The sequence below is a fragment of the Anolis carolinensis genome, unplaced genomic scaffold (genome assembly GCF_035594765.1).
Source record: "Anolis carolinensis isolate JA03-04 unplaced genomic scaffold, rAnoCar3.1.pri scaffold_14, whole genome shotgun sequence".
NCBI lineage: Eukaryota > Metazoa > Chordata > Lepidosauria > Squamata > Dactyloidae > Anolis > Anolis carolinensis.
Genome location: NW_026943825.1, coordinates 13,879,244 through 13,899,780, shown reverse-complemented (window position 1 = coordinate 13,899,780; position 20,537 = coordinate 13,879,244). Strand labels below are relative to the sequence as shown.

Here is a 20,537-nt window from a genome sequence, read left to right as displayed (position 1 = left end):
ATATTATATTATTATCGATTCTCATTATATTATATTATTATACATACGTTATTGTTATTTTCTATTTTATTATTATTATTCCTTATCTGCAGGAAAGAATCAGAGGAGGGTTTTTGAAAGGGTTATATTGTTATTATATTATATTATTATCGATTCTCATTATATTATATTATTATACATACGTTATTGTTATTTTCTATTTTATTATTATTATTCCTTATCTGCAGGAAAGAATCAGAGGAGGGCATTTGGAGAGGAAGGCAACAGCGCCCCCGGCGGCCGCGCGGCGCCGCTGCAGGCTGGAAGGGAGCGGTGAGCGTCCGGTTCGGGCAGCCGCTGCTCTTCCCTGCTCCGCCCGCCTCCGTTCCCGGACGCTCGCCTCCTTCTCCTGCTTCTCCTCCTTCTTCTCCTCGGGAGTGAAGCGGCCGCCTCGCCGCCCCATGGAGGCCCGCCCCGGAGGGAGCCCGTCCGCCAAGCGCCCCCGAGGTAAGCGCCAGGCAGAGCGGGGCAGCGAGCGGGGGTAGAGCCCGGCGGTTGCCTTCGTTGTTATTCCTCCTCCGAGTGCCGGGAAGGAGGGAGACTTAGTTGGATAAAATGCCAACCTGTTTGTCTTGCTGTGATTCTCTCTGAAGCATTCTCTCCTGATGTTTCGCCCACCTCTGTGGCAGGCATCCTCAGAGGTTGTGAGCTCTGTTGGAAAACTAGGCAAGTGGGGTTTGTATCTCTGTGGGAGAAAGCACTCATGCCTCGCGTCAATGTTGCCGTTGATTAGCATTGCAGCTTCAAAGCCTGGCTGCTTCCTGCCTGGGGGAAGGAACCCCTTTGTGAGGTTGTGAAGTCTGTTGGAAACGTGGCAAGTGGGGTTGATATACCCGTGGGGGAAAGAACTCATATCTCCCGTCCATGTTGCCCTTGATTAGCATTGGAGAGTCTTGCAGCTTCAAAGCCTGGCTGCTTCCTGCCTGGGGGAATCCTTTTGTGAGGTTGTGAGGTCTGTTGGAAACCAGGCAAGTGGGGTTTATATATCCGTAGGAGAAAGAACTCATGTCTCCCGTCAATGTTGCCGTTGATTAGCATTGGAGAGTCTTGCAGCTTCAAAGCCTGGCTGCTTCCTGCCTGGAGGAATTCCTTTGTGATGTTGTGAAGTCTGTTGGAAACAAGGCAAGTGGGGTTTATATATCCGTAGGAGAAAGAACTCATGTCTCCCATCACTGTTGCCATTGATTAGCATTGAATAGCCTTGCAGCGTCAAAGCCTGGCTGCTTCCTGCCTGGGGAAACCCCTTTGTGAGGTCTGTTGGAAACCAGGCAAGTGGGGTTGATATACCCGTGGGAGAAAGAACTTATGTCTCCCGTCCATGTTGCCGTTGATTAGCATTGGATAGCCTTGCAGCTTCAAAGCCTGGCTGCTTCCTGCCTGGGGGAATCCCTTTGTGAGGTTGTGAGGTCTGTTGGAAACCAGGCAAGTGGGGTTTATATACAGTAGAGTCTCACTTATCCAGCATAAACAGGCCGGCAGAACGTTGGATAAGCGAATATGTTGAATAATAAGGAGAGATTAAGGAGAAGCCTATTAAACATCAAATTAGGTTATGGTTTTACAAATTAAGCCCCAAAACATCATGTTATACAACAAATTTTACACAAAAAGCAGTACAATACACATTAATGCTATGTAGTAATTACTGTATTTATGAATTTAGCACCAAAATATCACGATATATTGAAAATATTGACTACAAAAATGGCTTGGATAATCCAGAACATTGGATGAGCGAGTGTTGGATAAGTGAGACTCTACTGTATATCCGTGGGAGAAAGAACTTATGTCTCCCGTCATGTTGCCATTGATTAGCATTGAATAGCCTTGCAGCTTCAAAGCCTGGCTGCTTCCTGCCTAGGGGAATCCCTTTGTGAGGTTGTGAAGTCTGTTTGAAACCAGGCAAGTGGGGTTGATATCCCTGTGGGATAATGTCCAGGGTGGGAAAAAGAAAAGAAACTCTTGATGGTTGGAGGCAAGTGTGGATGTTCCCCCAGGAAGGAAGCAGCCAGGCTTTGAAGCTGCAAGGCTATGCAATGCTGATCAAAGAGGCAAGAGCTTTTTCTCCCACCCTGGACATCATTCCACAGGTATAGAAACCGCACTTGCCTTGTTTCCAACAGACCTCACAACCTCAAAAAGGATTCCCCCAGGTAGGAAGCAGCCAGGCTTTGAAGCTGCGAGGCTATTAAGTGTTAATCAAAGAGGCAAGAGCTTTTTCTCCCACCCTGGACATCATTCCACAGGTATAGAAACCCCACTTGCCTCGTTTCCAACAGACCTCACAACCTTACAAAGGATTCCCCCAGGCAGGAAGCAGCCAGGCTTTGAAGCTGCGAGGCTATTCAATGCTAATCAAGCTGGCCAATGGCAACATTCGCACTTGCCTCCAACAGTCATCATTCCACAGATATATAAATAATCTCCACTTGCCTAGTTTCCAAGAGACCTCTCAATCTCCGAGGGTGCCTGCCATAGATGTGGGTGAAACATCAGGAGAGAATGCTTCTGGAGATGTGTCAACACAGCCGGAAAACTCACAGCAGCTCTGTATATGTTCAGTATATTTCTACACAATGTTCAGTGTGGGAGAAGAAACTCTTGTCTGTTCTTTGTGAATGTCCCCCCAGGCAGGGAGCAGCCAGGCTTTGAAGCTGCATGGCTATTCAATACTAATCAAGGTGGCCAGTGGCAACATTCACACTTGCCTCCAACAGACAAGAGTTCCTTCTCCCACCCTGGACATCATTCCACAGGGATATAAACCCCACTTGCCTAGTTGTCTGTTTGAGTCAAGTGTGAATAGTGAATAATAATAATAATAATAATAATAATAATAATAATAATAATAATAATAATAATAATAGGGAAGTGTTCGACTTGTGATTTTGATTTTGTGATACGAAATCCAGCATATCTATCTTTTTTGCTGTGACATAATAAAACAATAATAATGATGATGATATAATTTGTTTGGGTTGCTGTGAGCTTTCCAGGCTGCCTGGCCATGTTCCGGAAGCACTCTCTCCTGGCGTTTCGCCCACATCTATGGCAGGCATCCTTGGAGATTGTGAGGCCTGTTGGGAACTAGGCAAGCGGGGTTTATATCCCTGTGGAATAATGTCCAGGGTGGGAGAAAGAAAGAACTCTTGTCCATGAGTGTCTGTTGATTAGCATTGAATGGCCTTGCAACTTCAAAGCCTGGCTGCTTCCTGCCTGGGGGGATCCTTTGTTAGGAGGTGTTAGCCGGCCACGATTGTTTCCTGTCTGGAATTCCTCTCGACAAAGCACTTTCCCCCCCCCAAAGTTTGTAAATTAGGCGAAAGCAAAGTGAGAGCCGAGGAAGACTATAAATCCCCAAATCCCCAGGCATTTGAAACTGGAAAAGCTTAAAATTCCTTGCTTTCTTTCCAAGGTTTGGAGAGGGCACATAAGTGGAAAGTTGGGGTGTCCGAACCCCACCACAAGACTCAGGTCAGTAAATAAAGAACAACACCCAGAAGACAAGGGAATTCCAGACAGGAAAACACCAGGGCCAGCTAACACCTCCCAGCAAAGGATTCCCCCAGGCAGGAAGCAGCCAGGCTTTGAAGCTGCAGGGCCATTCAGTGCTAATCAAGGTGATCAATATCAACATTCACACAAGAGTTCTTTCTCCCAACCTGGACATTATCCCACAGATATATAAACCCCACTTGCCTATTTCTCAAGAGACCTCACAACCTCTGAGGATGCCTGCCATAGATGTGGGCGAAACGTCAGGAGAGCATGCTTCCGGAACATGGCCAGACAGCCCAGAAAACTCACAGCCGCCCACTGCTTTGTTCATTCTTGGGAAACTGGAGAACAAAACCGTTCTGGACTACAACTCCCAGAACGGGAGATTATGGGGATTATGGCCCCAAGAGAGGGAACTTTTGCCATGCTCTGGAGCCCTCTTGCTATATTCTCCCATCCAATGTTAAGTCCTGTAGGATTTGTGAGCTAAACGAGGGGACTTTTGCCGTGCTCTGGAGGCCTCTTGCTATATTCTCCATCCAATACAGTAGAGTCTCACTTATCCAACACTCGCTTATCCAACGTTCTGGATTATCCAACGCATTTTTGTAGTCAATGTTTTCAATACATCATGATATTTGGGTGCTAAATTCGTAAATACAGTAATTACTAAGTCGCATTACTGCATATTGAACTACTTTTTCTGTCAAATTTGTTGTCTAACATGATGTTTTGGTGCTTAATTTGTAAAATCATAACCTAATTTGATGTTTAATAGGCTTTTCCCTAATCTCTCCTTATTATCCAACATATTTGCTTATCCAACATTCTACCAACCCGTTTATGTTGGATAAGTGAGACTCTACTGTATTAAGTCCTGTAGGATTTGTGAGCTAAACAAGGGGACTTCTGCCATGCTCTGGAGCCCTCTTGCTATGCTTTCCCATCTCAGATAGTCTCTTTGGCATTGGTGGTTCCAAAAAGGACACTTTTGACATGCTCTGGAGCCCTCTTGCTATGCTTTCCCATCTCAGATAGTCTCTTTGGCATTGGTGGTTCCAAAAAGGACACTTTTGACATGCTCTGGAGCCCTCTTGCTATATTCTCCCATCCAATGTTAAGTCCTGTAGGATTTGTGAGCTAAACGAGGGGACTTTTGCCATGCTCTGGAGCCCTCTTGCTATGCTTTCCCATCTCAGATGGTCTCTTTGGCTTTTGTGGTTCCAAAAAGGACACTTTTGACATGCTCTGGAGCCCTCTTGCTATGCTTTCCCATCTCAGATGGTCTCTTTGGCTTTTGTGGTTCCAAAAAGGACACTTTTGACATGCTCTGGAGCCCTCTTGCTATATTCAGTATTAAGTCCTGTAGGATTTGTGAGCTAAACGAGGGGACTTTTGCCATGCTCTGGAGCCCTCTTGCTATGCTTTCCCATCTCAGATGGTCTCTTTGGCTTTTGTGGTTCCAAAAAGGACACTTTTGACATGCTCTGGAGCCCTCTTGCTATATTCTCCCATCCAGTATTAAGTCCTGTAGTATTTGTAAGCTAAACGAGAGGACTTTTGCCATGCTCTGGAGCCCTCTTGCTATGCTTTCCCATCTCAGATAGTCTCTTTGGCTTTTGTGATTCCAAAAAGGACACTTTTGACATGCTCTGGAGCCCTCTTTCTTCCCTTTTATTTGGAGGGATTTGGAGCCTGGATCCCCTTCTCTTCCTATTCCCTGATCAGGCTTGTTGACAAAACCATTTCGATGGGTCGAAAGCCGCAATTAAGTCATTTGCATGGCGGTTGCGGCAGAAAGGAATCAAAAGATGGTATCTCTCTCTTGCTTTCTCTCTCCGAAGCTGGCAAACGCGGCCGGGCCAGTTTCTCTGAGCAGCGGCCGGTTTCGTTCCCGGCGTCGCTTCCTTCGCCTAATCACCGCCTTTGGCCGGGCACTCATTCCAAATCCAAAGCCAAGCAGCAAGTCCACATTAATCCTGTCCCGTCCCGGTTCTCGTCTCAAGTCCCGGTTTCTCCCTCCGCCTTTGCCCTCGGTTGCGGCAAACAGCAGTCCCGACAGATACGGTTCGCACCCCGTCTTTTAGTCCTTGGCAATGTTCTAAATCATTGTGTTTGCATATGCGAAACTATATTTGCACAGTGTAAACATGATCGCTGTGTGCTTTACAATCATTCCTAACTTGTGGCAACTCTATCACAGGGATTTGTTTGCCCAGGAAGGGTTTGAAGCTGAGAGAGTGTGGCCCAGCTGGGATTCAAACCCAGGCCTCCTTAGTCTAATGTACAACCAAGAGCATATCTGTGCATGTATCCATATATGTATATTTGCATCTGTGTATATGTAGGTGTGTGCGCATATGTATGTAGGTGTGTGTGTGTGTGTGTGTGTGTGTGTGTATATATATATATATATATATATATAAAAGTATATGTATATGTGTATGTGTATATATACACACACATATATATCTATATGCATGTGTATATTATATATACATATGTATATGTATATGCATGTGTATATTATATATACATACATATATGTATATGCATGTGTATATTATATATATATATGCACTTCGACTTCATATATATATACACACACACACACACACGTCTACTGTATATGTATATGCATGTGTATATTATATATATACACACACACTTCGACTTTATATATATATACACACACACACGTATACTGTATATGTATATGCATATGTATATATATACACACACTTTGACTTTATATATATATATATACACACACACGTATACTGTATATGTATATGCATGTGTATATTATATATATACACACACTTTGACTTTATATATATATATATATATACACACACATATTACTGTATATGTATATGCATGCATACTATATATGTATGTATATATATATATATACACACATACTGTATATGTATATGCATGTATATATTATATATACACACACACATATTTATATGCATGTGTATATTATATATATACACACACACACTTCAACTTCATATACATATATATATACACATACACACACTTTGACTTCATATATATATATATACACACATACACATATACTGTATGTATATGCATGTGTATATTATATATACACACACACACTTTGACTTCATATATATACACACACACATATATGTATATGCATGTGTATATTATATATATTTACACACTTTGACTTCCTATATATACACACACATATATGTATATGCATGTGTGTATGTATGTGTATGTGTATGAAGTTGAGTGTGTAGGTATGTTTCTTTATATGTATGTTTGCTCCCCAAAGGCTCCTACATGGTTTGATGGATCTGGCATGCAGAGCCATCATGACCTAATTTAAAATATTGTTGGGTTTTGGCATATAAAGAATGATGGGATAAAAATAAAGTCCTAATTAGAGGGAGAGGAATAATAGTTTTTATCCAATTGCTGCCAGTTTGAAGGCTAAGCTCCGCCCACTTGGTCTCCTAGAAACCTACTCAGCCCAGGGGACAGGCACAGTTAGGCCTCACTTAGGCCTCTTCCACAGATTATCAGATTTTAACTGGATTATATGGCAGTGTAGACTCAAGGCCCTTCCACACAGCTATATAACCCATTTAGAATCTTATATTATCTGCTTTGAACTGGATTATCTTGACTCCACACTGCCATATAATCCACTTCAGTGTGCATACTAAACATAAAGACAACCATACAACAGACATTCAATACCACCACTACCTCAACAATTTCTCACCAACACCACCAGACAACACCACAGCAACGCATGGCCGGGCACAGCTAGTATTTGAATATTTTTGTCTTTTCTTGTTTATTGGTCACCATCGTCTTTTCAGTTCACCGGTTTCCCCTTTTTGTTTCTTTCAAACCATTGCTAATTTTCTATCTTCTTCATATTTTTTCCCAATTGGTCATCTTTATTGGTTTGCCTCTGCTCTCCTTCATTTAATATGTAAGTCTATCCGTGTCATATATTTCGTCAAGTTTTTCCAGCCAGAGGCCTTTTATTGGTATTTTATCCAATTTCCAATGTCGAGCAAAGGTTATCCTTGCAGCTGTGGATATAAGGGTAAAAATAAGATCATCATTCTCAGTGAAGGTTGTTATGCTTTCTGTTTAGCCTAGAAGATAAAATTCTGGCTTCGTCGGAAAAAAAAATTCCCAAATTTTTTTGTGACTCTTCATGCGCTTCTTTCCAAAATTTAGTTGTTTCTGAGCATGTCAACCAGTATGGAAGTACAGTAGAGTCTCACTTATCCAAGACTTGCTTATCCAACATTCTGGATTATCCAACGCATTTTTGTAGTCAATGTTTTCAATACATCATGATATTTTGGTGCTAAATTTATAAATACAGTAGAGTCTCACTTATCCAACGTTCTGGATTATCCAACGCATTTTTGTAGTCAATGTTTTCAATACATCATGATATTTTGGTGCTAAATTTATAAATACAGTAGAGTCTCACTTATCCAACGTTCTGGATTATCCAACGCATTTTTGTAGTCAATGTTTTCAATACATCATGATATTTTGGTGCTAAATTTATAAATACAGTAGAGTCTCACTTATCCAACGTTCTGGATTATCCAACGCATTTTTGTAGTCAATGTTTTCAATACATCATGATATTTTGGTGCTAAATTTGTAAATACAGTAGAGTCTCACTTATCCAACATAAACGGGCCGGCAGAATGTTGGATAAGTGAATATGTTGGATAATAAGGAGAGAGTAAGAAAAAGACTATTAAACATCAAAATAGGTTATGATTTTACAAATTAAGAACCAAAACATCATGTTATACAACAAATTTGACAGAAAAAGTAGTTCATTACACATTAATGCTATATAGTAATTGCTGTATTTACGAATTTAGAACCAAAATATCATGATATATTGAAAACATTGACTACAAAAATGCGTTGGATAATCCAGAACGTTGGATAAGTGAGACTCTCCTGTACAGTAACTACTACATAGCATTACTGCGTATGGAACTACTTTTTCTGTCAAATTTGTTGTATAACATAATGTTTTGGTGCTTAATTTGTAAAATCATAACCTAATTTGATGTTTAATAGGCTTTTCCTTAATGCCTCCTTATTATCCAACATATTCGCTTATCCAAAATTCTGCCGGCCCGTTTATGTTGGATAAGTGAGACTCTACTGTACGTTCCCTTCTGTAAGTTACACTTCCAACATTTGTTTTTAACATTTTTGTACATCATGACTTTGGGGTCTTTATTGGGTGTTGGTTGCTCTCCTTCCCGTCATGTGTTAAGAGCTTGAGTTCATCTCATTTATTGAGCCTTAATGCGCATGAGAGCCTGCCTTGTGGCGACTAATGGGGGACCCTGTGGACTTAATGGGGTTGTCTCAGGCCAGGAATTCCCAGAAGCCGCTCGGCCAGTTCCTCCAAACATATCATTACGAGAACCTATAAACGCTACCAGTAAAATAGGGCAATGCCGAAGTTTTTCTACCGAAGTAGTAATTACCAACCGCATTCAATACTACGCCGAATCATTTACGATGCGCGTGTTATGATTGTGATGGCCGTGTATGCAACAGAAGCTCAGGCAATTTGTGAGTTTGACCTTGTTCGGATCTGGTTAGGCATCACTAGGTCTACCATGGCCAATCGATGGTCACATCTTGGAAGGAAACTGTCGTGTTGTCGTCATCCATTTCCAACTAAATGTGCCCTCTCTCTAGTCATTTTCTCGGTCCTCCAGTGTGATTTGGAGCATATATATATATACACACACACACTAGCTGTGCCCGGCCACGCGTTGCTGTGGCGAAGTCTGGTGGTATGGGAAATAAAGTATTGAGGAATTGGTGGTAGTTAAGGTAAAGGGTAAAGGTTTTCCCCAGACATTAAGTCCATTATAAATGGGTAATATAACTGTGTGGAAGGGCCTTGAGTCTACACTGCCATATAATCCAGTTCAAATCAGATAATCTGTATTTTATAGGCAGTGTGGAAGAGGCCTAAGTGAGGCCTAACTCTGCCTATCCCCTGGGCTGAGTGGGTTGCTAGGAGACCAAGTGGGTGGAGCTTAGCCTTCTAACTGGCAGCGATTGGATAAAAACAATTATTCCCCTCCCTCTAACTAGGACTTTATTTTTCTTTTCTTTTGTTGTATGAACGTAGAGGCATGGATGAGGGGTTGTGCTGCCAAGTTTAGTGTTTCTGGGATGTGTAGTTTTGTTGTTTTGTCCTAGGCCGAAATGTCATTACGCTTTTATATATATAGATTAGTGGTGTGCATTTGTATGGAATCGCTATTCATTTTGTTTAGTTTCATTTGTTTTGTATCAGTTTCCTATTTGTCCCCATTTCCGAAAAAGGGCGCCTATACGCATAAAATTTTCATCTCGTTATTAATATTAATAATATTATTAACACCCATGGGCACACATCAGCTGTCATGTGGAGGCAGACCTCTCTCAGATTCAGCTTAGTGTCCCAGAGTAACTATTGTTATTAATATTGATATTATTATTAGCACCCATGGGCACACATCAGCCGTCACAGGGAAGCAGACCTCTCTCAGACCCAGCTTAGGGTCCCGGAGTAATTGTTGTTACTAATATTATTATTAATGCCCATTGGTTTACATCAGTTGTCATGCGGAAGCAGACCTCTCTCAGACACAGCTTAGGATCCCAGGGTAACTATTGTTATTAATATTTATAATAATATTAACACCCATTGGTTCACATCAGCTGTCATGGGAAATCACTCCTCTCTCAGATTCAGCTTAGTGTCCCAGAGTAACTATTGTTATTAATATTGATATTATTATTAGCACCCATGGGCACACATCAGCTGTCACAGGGAAGCAGCCCTCTCTCAGACCCAGTTTAGGGTCCCAGAGTAACTGTTGTTATTAATATTATTATTAATGCCCATTGATACACATCAGCTGTCATGCGGAAGCAGACCTCTCTCAGACTCAGCTTAGTGTCCCAGAGTAACTATTGTTATTAATATTGATATTATTATTAGCACCCATGGGCACACATCAGCTGTCACAGGGAAGCAGACCTCTCTCAGACTCAGCTTAGGGTCCCAAAGTAACTATTGTTATTAATATTTATATTAATATTAACACCCATTGGTTCACATCAGCTGTCATGGGAAATCACTCCTCTCTCAGACTCAGCTTAGGGTCCCAGAGTAACTATAGTTATTCATATCAATTTATTATTAACACCCATTGGTTCACATCAGCTGTCATGGGGAAGCAGACCTCTCTCAGATTCAGCTTAGGGTCCCAGAGTTACTATTGTTATTAATATTAATATCAACGCCCATTGGTACACATCAGATGTCACGAGGAAGCAGACTTCTCTCAGACTCAACTTAGGGTCCCAGAGTAACTATTGTTATTAATATTAATTTATTACACATCAGATGTCACGAGGAAACAGACCTCTCTCAGACTCAGCTTAGGGTCCCAGATTAACTATTGTTATTAATATTATTATTATTATTATTAACGCCCATGGGTACACATCAGCTGTCATGCGGAAGCAAACATCTCTCAGACTCAGCTTAGGGTCCCAGAGTAACTATTGTTATGCATATTAATTTATTATTAACGCCCATTGGCACACATCAGCCGTCACAGGGAAGCAGACCTCTCTCAGACTCAGCTTAGGGTCCCAGAGTAACTATTGTTATTAATATTAATATCAACGCCCATTTGTACACATCAGCTGTCATGCGGAAGCAGACCTCTCTCAGACTCAGCTTAGGGTTCCAGAGTAAATATTGTTATTCATATTATTATTAACGCCCATTGGCACATATCAGCCGTCACAGGGAAGCAGACCTCTCTCAGACTCAGCTTAGGGTCCCAGAGTAACTATTGTTATTAATATTAATATCAACGCCCATTTGTACACATCAGCTGTCATGCGGAAGCAGACCTCTCTCAGACTCAGCTTAGGGTTCCAGAGTAAATATTGTTATTAATATTATTATTAACGCCCATTGGCACACATCAGCCGTCACAGGGAAGCAGACCTCTCTCAGACTCAGCTTAGGGTCCCAGAGTAACTATTGTTATTAATATTAATTTATTACACATCAGATGTCACGAGGAAGCAGACCTCTCTCAGACTCAGCTTAGGGTCCCAGAAACGAAACGAATGCACAAAGGAAACATCTATCGCGCACATCCCTGGCGCATGCTCCTTTCGCAGGTGGCTCTGTCCTCGAAGGCTTGACCCCTGGACCCAAGTGGCTCCTTGCCCACCAAGGAACTTTTATTTTTATTTTTAACCGTGCCTCGGGATTTGAGTTAATATGTTAATGCGCCCAAGTCCACAGCCCGGCGCGCTTGATCTCCCTCCGATGTGACGCAGGGACGCTGCTTAAGCCACTGGTAATCTCCCTCCCAGCTTCACTCTTGTGAAGGGGGAGGGCTCTTTTGGACTGCAACTCCCAGCATCCCCAGTGACCCTAACTTTTGGGGATTGTAAGAAGTTTTAAAATCCGGAATGTGGGAGAGTCCGGGGAATGTACAACTTGGGAGATATGCATCTCTCTTTTGGGACTACAATTCCCATTGTCCCCAGAATGGTTACCTTGTTTGGATACTGAAAAGTTTGGGAATCTACAACTTGGGAGATATGCATCTCTCTTTTGGGACTACAATTCCCATTGTCCACAAAACGGGTACCTTGTTTGGATACTAAGAAGTCTGGGGAATGTACAACTTGGGAGATGTGCATCTCTCTTTTGGAACTACAATTCCCATTATCCCCAGTACCACCCCACCACCCCCAAATGGGTACCTTGTTTGGATACTGAAAAGTTTGGGAATCTACAACTTGGGAGATATGCGTCTCTCTTTTGGGACTACAATTCCCATTATCCACAAAACGGGTACCTTGTTTGGATACTAAGAAGTTTGGGAACCTACAACTTGGGAAATATGCATCTCTCTTTTGGGACTACAATTCCCATTGTCCACAAAATGAGTACCTTGTTTGGATACTAAGAAGTTTAGGAACCTACAACTTGGGAAATATGCATCTCTCTTTTGGGACTACAATTCCCATTATCCACAAAATTGGTACCTTGTTTGGATACTAAGAAGTTTGGGAATCTACAACTTGGGAGATATGCATCTCTCTTTTGGGACTACAATTCCCATTATCCACAAAACGGGTACCTTGTTTGGATACTAAGTAGTTTGGGAATCTACAACTTGGGAGATATGCATCTCTCTTTTGGGACTACAGTTCCCATTGTCCACAAAATGAGCACCTTGTTTGGATACTAAGAAGTTTGGGAATCTCCATGTTGGGAGATATGCATCTCTCTTCTGGGACTACAATTCCCATTGTCCACACCTTTTTTGGATACTAAGAAGTTTAGGAATCTACAACTTGGGAGATATGCATCTCTCTTTTGGGACTACAATTCCCATTGTCCACAAAATGGGTACCTTGTTTGGATACTAAGAAGTTTGGGAACCTACAACTTGGGAGATATGCATCTCTCTTTTGGGACTACAATTCCCATTGTCCACACCTTGTTTGGATACTAAGAAATTTAGGAATCTACAACTTGGGAGATATGTGTCTCACTTTTGGAACTACAATTCCCATTGTCCCTAGTGGCCCCCAAAGGGTGTGGTTTTTTCATTCAAAGAGGTTTAAGAATCCAGAATCCTCCCTTTTATGGAGTGCAACTCCCAGTATCCCCAAAGCCAAAAGGAAGTGTAGAAATAAAGTATTATCATTATTCTTCCAAAATTTTATATTATTAGTAGTATTATTAGTATTGTTCATGATGTTTTTATTGGGATAATTGTGTTATTGCTTTGTTATTGATATTTGATTGTTTTATCGGGCAAGGCCGATGGGGCGGGGTATAAAAATAAAGTTGTTGTTGTTATTATTATTATTATTATTATTATTATTATTATTATTATTATTAGTCTTATTGTTGTTATTATTATTCAGTATGTTATTATTATTATTATTATTACACAATGCAACAAAATTTGAGAAGAAATTCTGTTCCTGGTTTGAAAGTATTATTTCCCGTTTTATTGTGCCGTCCTTACTTTGGAAGTACAGTAGAGTCCCACTTATCCAATGTTCTGGATTATCCAACACAGTCTGCCTTTTAGTAGTCAATGTTTTCAATACATTGTGATGTTTTGGTGCTAAATTTGTAAACACAATAATTACTATGTGGCATTGCTGCGTATTGAACTATAGTAGAGTCTCACTTACAGTAGAGACTCGCTTATCCAACGTTCTGGATTATCCAACACATTTTTGTAGTCAATGTTTTCAATACATCGTGATATTTTGGTGCTAAATTTGTAAATACAGTAATTACTACATAGCATTACTGTGTATTGAACTACTTTTTCTGTCCAATTTGTTGTCTAACATGATGTTTTGGTGCTTAATTTGTAAAATCATAACTTATTTTCACGTTTAATAGACTTTTCCTTAATCTCTCCTTATTATCCAACATATTCGCTTATCCAACGTTCTGCCGGCCCGTTTACGTTGGATAAGTGAGACTCTACTGGAGTTGTTCTACTCCAGAAACATCATTTTTGTGGCTGCCACAAACCAGGTTGAATTGTGTTGTTGAAGGCTTCCATGGCCAGATTCACTGTGTTGTTGTGAGTTTTCCGGGCTGTATGGTCATGTTGCAGAAGCATTCTCTCCTGACGTTTCCCCCACATCTATGGCAGGCATCCAGAAACATCGTTTTTGTGGCTGCCACAAGCTAGATTGAATTGTGTTGTCAAAGCAACTCACTGGGTTGCTGTGAGTTTTCCAGGCTGTATGGTTATGTTCCAATAGCATTCTCTCCTGACGTTTCCCCCACATCTATGGCAGGCATCCAGAAACATCGTTTTTGTGGCTGCCACAAGCTAGATTGAATTGTGTTGTCGAAGCAACTCACTGGGTTGCTGTGAGTTTTTCGGGCTGTATGGTCATGTCCCAGAAGCATTCTCTCCTGACATTTCACCCACATCTATGGCAGGCATCCTCTGAGGTTGTGAGGTCTGTTGGAAACTAGGCAAGTGGGGTTTATATATCCAAGGTGGGAGAAGGAACTCTTGTCTGTTGGAAGTTGCAATTGGCCACCTTGATTAGCATTGAATGGTCTTGCAGCTTCAAATCCTGGCTGCTTCCTGGCTTTGGAGGAAACGATCAGGGCCAGCTAACACTTTCCAACAAAGGATTCCTCCCAGGCATTCATCCTGGCTGGATTTCTTTGTAGTCTTTGGTAGAAAAGGCTGAAGACCTTGGGAAACAACAACTCCGAAAGTTCCATCGCATTGAGCCAGGCAGTTAAAGCGATATCAAACTGCATTCATTCTTCAGTGTGGATGCACTCAGAGACGGAGATCAAAAGCCGCCAGCTCAGCGCAGTGGAAATCCAGGACGGAGGCCACGGAAATGTTGGCTGACGGTTGTTATTTTCCCTCTCCCTTTTCTTTTATTGGAAGCTCTCCGAGTCCAGATGGGAGTGTGGATTCGAACCCAGTGCTTCTTATGCAAGAAAGGCATATCTATTTCTATCTCTCTCCATAGAGCTACCTTTGCCATTACACATCATAATGCGACACCTATAGTGCAATGGCAAAGGTGAGACTCTTGAATATATTCAGAGTGCATATCGTACAACTAAAACAGAAGCTCTGAGCATATGCAAAGGGCGTGTTGTGTAATGGAAAGGGAACTCTGAGAATATACAAAGTATTTATTGTGCAACGCAAACATAACCGAGCATATGCAAAGAGCATATAGTGCAATGAAGAGATAACTGAGCATATCCAATGCAACGGTTACTGAGCGTATGCAAAGTGCAGTAGTGCAATCCAGTGGTAACTGAGCATATGCAAAGTGCAAATAGTACAATCCAAAGTTAACTCTGAGCACATGCAAAGTGCACATAGTGCAATGAAATGGCAACTGACCATATGCAAAGTGCAAATAGTACAATCCAAAGTTAACTCTGAGCACATGCAAAGTGCACATAGTGCAATGAAATGGCAACTGAGCATATGCAAAGTGCAAATAGTACAATCCAAAGTTAACTCTGAGCACATGCAAAGTGCACATAGTGCAATGCAATGGCAACTGAGCATAGGCAAAGTGCAAATAGTACAATCCAAAGTTAACTCTGAGCATGAGCAAAGTGCACATAGTGCAATGCAATGGTAACTGAGCATATGCAAAGTGCACATAGTCCAATGCAACAGTAACCCTGAGCACATGCAAAGTTCATATCGTGCAATGCAGTGGTAACTGAGCATGCGCATAGTACATAGAGTTGAGTGCAACAGTAACTCTGAGCATATGCAAAGTGCATATAGCACAGCCCAAAGTTAACTCTGAGGATACATATAGTACAAATAGTGCGATGCAACAGTAACTCTGAGCACATGCAGAGTGCATATAGTGCAATGCAGTGGTAACACTGAGTGTGAGCAAAGTGCATATAGTGCAGTGCAATGGTAACTGAGCATATGCAAAGTGCAAATAGTACAATCCAAAGTTAACTCTGAGCACATGCAAAGTGCACATTGTGCAATGCAATGGTAACTCTGAGCATGAGCAAAGTGCACATAATGAAATGCAACAGTTACTCTGAGCACATGCAAAGTGCACATAGTGCAATGCAACAGTAACCCTGAGCGTAAGCAAAGTGCATGTAATGCAGTGCAATGGTAACTGAGCACATGCAAAGTGCACATAGTGCAATGCAACAGTTACTCTGAGCATAGTACAAGTAGTACAATCCAAAATTAACTCTGAGCATACGCATAGTACACATAGTGCAGTGCTACAGTTACTCTGAGCATATGCAAAGTGCATATAGTGCAATGCATTGGTTACTGAACATATGCAAAGTGCATATAGTGCAATGCAATGGTTACTGAGCATATGCAAAGTGCACATAACTGTAACTGAATGTATGCAAAATGTGTGTAGTGCATTGCTAAGGTAATGTGTAACTCTGCACATATGCAGAATGCATATAGTGCAATACAAAATTAATCCTGAGCATATGCAAAGTGCAGATAGTGCCGTGCAAGAGTTACTCTGAGCATACACAAAGTGCGATTCGAACCCGGTGCCCCATCCAGAGTGGGTGGCAAGCGGCCAGGGTGCGTAAAGCACGGCCACTATTTATAAAGGAGGATTATTAGCCCCGGAGCCGCTTTGCCACGTCTTTCTCCGTGTCACTCTGCCAGCAAGGAAAGGAGTTTACTCGGATTTGAGGGCAGCGGGTGCAAAAGCCGCCAATGCAAAGGGGGGGGGGATGGGCTGGAGAAAAACACTCCCCAGAAATGTTCCTTCAGGTGAAAGGCTTTAAGATTGCTCTTGACGTCATTCTTCCCAAGATGCATTTTGCCTATGCTCAGAGTATATGTAAACCTGCTTATAGTGCAATGCACCGGGAACATAAGCAGAGTGCATATAGTGCAATGCAACGGTAACTGAGCATACGCAACATGTGTGTAGTACAATGCTAAGCTTAACTCGTAACTCTGGGCATATGCAGAATGCACATAGTGCAATGCAATGGCAACTCTGAGCATGAGCAAAGTGCATATAGTGCAATGCAATAGTTACTAAGCATATGCAAAGTGCACATAGTGCAATGCAATGGTAACTCTGAGCATAAGCAAAGTGCACATAGTACAATGCAATGGTAACTCTGAGCATAAGCAAAGGGCATATAGTACAATGCTATAGTTACTGAGCATATGCAAAGTGCATATAGTTCAACGTGTGTGTAGTGCAATGCTAAGATTAACTCGTAACTCTGGGCATATGCAGAGTGCACATAGTGCAATGCAATAGTAACCCTGAGTGTAAGCAAAGTGCATATAGTGCAATGCAATAGTTACTGAGCATATGCAAAGTGCATATAGTGCAATGCAACGGTAACTCTGAGCATAAGCAAAGTGCACATAGTGCAATGCAATAGTTACTAAGCATATGCAAAATGCACATAGTGCAATGCAACGGTAACTCTGAGCATGAGCAAAGTGCACATAGTGCAATGCAACGGTAACTCTGAGCATAAGCAAAGTGCACATAGTGCAATGCAGTAGTTACTAAGCATATGCAAAGTGCACATAGTGCAATGCAACGGTAACTCTGAGCATGAGCAAAGTGCACATAGTGCAATGCAACGGTAACTCTGAGCATAAGCAAAGTGCACATAGTGCAATGCAACGGTAACTCTGAGCATGAGCAAAGTGCACATAGTGCAATGCAGTAGTTACTAAGCATATGCAAAGTGCACATAGTGCAATGCAACGGTAACTCTGAGCATGAGCAAAGTGCACATAGTGCAATGCAACGGTAACTCTGAGCATAAGCAAAGTGCACATAGTGCAATGCAATAGTTACTAGGCATATGCAAAGTGCACATAGTGCAAAGCAACGGTAACTCTGAGCATAAGCAAAGTGTACATAGTGCAATGCAACGGTAACTCTGAGCATAAGCAAAGTGTACATAGTGCAATGCAACGGTAACTGAGCATAAGCAAAGTGCACATAGTGCAATGCAATAGTTACTAAGCATATGCAAAGTGCACATAGTGCAAAGCAACGGTAACTCTGAGCATAAGCAAAGTGTACATAGTGCAATGCAACGGTAACTGAGCATAAGCAAAGTGCACATAGTGCAATGCAATAGTTACTAAGCATATGCAAAGTGCACATAGTGCAATGCAACGGTAACTCTGAGCATGAGCAAAGTGTACATAGTACAATGCAACGGTAACTCTGAGCATAAGCAAAGTGCATATAGGCCATGCAATGGTAACTCTGGGCATAAGCAAAGTGCACATAGTGCAATGCAACGGTAACTCTCAGCATAAGCAAAAGGCATATAGTACAATGGTAATACTTACTGAGCATATGCAGAGTGCACATAGTGCAACGCAAGGAAGGAAGATCAGGTTAAAGCTGGCTGCGTGCGCTTTGTATCTGTGCCGGTTCCCTTTACGTTCCCTGTACGTTGCACTAGGTCAGTGGTTCTCAACCTTAATACCGTTCCTCATGTTGTTGTGACCCCCCAACCATAAAATCATTTTCGTTGCTACTTCATATTTAATTTCATTTAAAAGTGACTGCAATTACAGCACCCGCCACTTGGGGGCAAGAAATATATATTTTCTTTGCCAGTTGCTGTGAGTTTTCCAGGCTGTCTGGCCACGTTCCAATAGTATTCTCTCCTGACGTTTCACCCACATCTATGGGAGGCATCCTCTGAGGTTGGGAGGTCTGTTGGAAACTGGGCAAGTGGGGTATATATATATCTACAGTAGAGTCTCACTTATCCAACATTCACTTATCCAACACTCGCTGTGTATGTATATATAACTTGTAAGCCACGCTGAGTCCACTTTGGGGTATAAATGTCAATAATAATAATAATAATAATAATAATGCTCAGAGTAAGTGTTGCATTGAACTATGTGTACTATGTATTCGCTTATCCAACATTCTGGATTATCCAAGCCATTTTTGTAGTCCATGTGTTTCAATATATCGTGGTATTTTGGTGCTAAATTCGTAAATACAGTAATTACTACATAGCATTACTGAGTATTGAACTGCTTTTTCTGTCCAATTTGTTGTTAAACATGATGTTTTGGTACTTAATTTGTAAAATTATAACCTAATTTGATGTGTAACAGACTTTTCCTTAGTCGCTCTTTATTATCCAAGATATTTGCTTATCCAATGTTCTGCCGGCACGTTTATGTTGGATAAGTGAGACTCTACTGTATATATATTTGTGGAATGATGTCCAGGGTGAAAACTCTTGTTTGTTTGAGGCAAATGTGAATGTTGCCATTGGCCACTTTGATTAGCAATAAATGGCCTTGCAGCTTCAAAGCCAGGCTGTTTTTCGCTTTTTCAGAGTTTTTAAAGAAAATAATTCCCGGAGAATGCCGAAAGCTGTATTTTACTATGTTTGGTGTGAAATCATGTTTTTTATATTGTTTTAATTTTTCTTGTGATGATGTATGTTGTGTATGTATTTTATTTTGTTCTGTTGTAATTTGCCGGGCCTGGCTCCATGTTAGCTGCCCCGAGTCCTTTCGGGGAGATGGAGGCAAGATATAAAAATAAAGATGTTGCTATTATTGTTGTTAACAAGATAGACATGCTGGATTTCGTATCACAAAATCACAAGTCGAACACTTCCCAAGTGTCTAGGACTGTGTGATGTATTTTCGGATGATGCGTGCAGATCCCAGCAGGGTGGCCTTTTGCATTTGGCAGATCGTAATTTTGTCAATGTCTATTGTTTCCAAATGCCGGCTGAGATCTTTTGGCACGGCACCCAGTGTGCCCATCACCACCGGGACCACCTGCACTGGTTTCTGCCAGAGTCTTTGCAGTTCAGTCTTGAGGTCCTGATAGCGGCTGAGTTTTTCCTGTTGTTTTTCGTCAATGCGACTGTCACCTGGGATGGCAACATCAATGATCCAAACCTTGTTCTTTTCCACAACTGTGATGTCTGGTGTGTTGTGTTCCAGAACTTTGTCAGTCTGGATTCGGAAGTCCCACAGTATCTTTGCCTGCTCATTTTCCAATACTTTTGCAGGTTTGTGATCCCACCAGTTCTTTGCTGCTGGGAGGTGGTACCTGAGGCATAAGTTCCAATGAATCATTTGGGCCACATAGTTGTGCCTCTGTTTGTAGTCTGTCTGTGCAATTTTCTTACAGCAGCTGAGGAGATGATCAATGGTTTCGTCGGTTTCCTTGCATAGTCTGCATTTTGGGTCATCAGCTGATTTTTCGATCTTGGCCTGAATGGCCTTTGTCCTGATGTCTTGCTCCTGGGCTGCAAGGATCAGGCCTTCTGTCTCCTTCTTCAGGGTCCCATTCGTGAGCCAGAGCCAGGTCTTCTCATTATTATTATTATTATTATT

The 20,537-nt window shown here is 41.7% G+C and overlaps 1 protein-coding gene across 1 annotated transcript in view; it reads left to right on the top strand.

The window, feature by feature from the left end:
* The first annotated feature begins 230 nt into the window (after window positions 1-230).
* rorc (RAR related orphan receptor C) overlaps window positions 231-20,537 on the top strand; it is a 94,694-nt gene continuing 74,387 nt past the window's right edge. Inside the window, exon 1 of the mRNA XM_062964854.1 lies at window positions 231-486. Within this exon, the coding sequence (XP_062820924.1) occupies window positions 441-486 (46 nt within the window). The 5' untranslated portion in view covers window positions 231-440. The remainder of the gene's footprint in view (window positions 487-20,537) is intronic.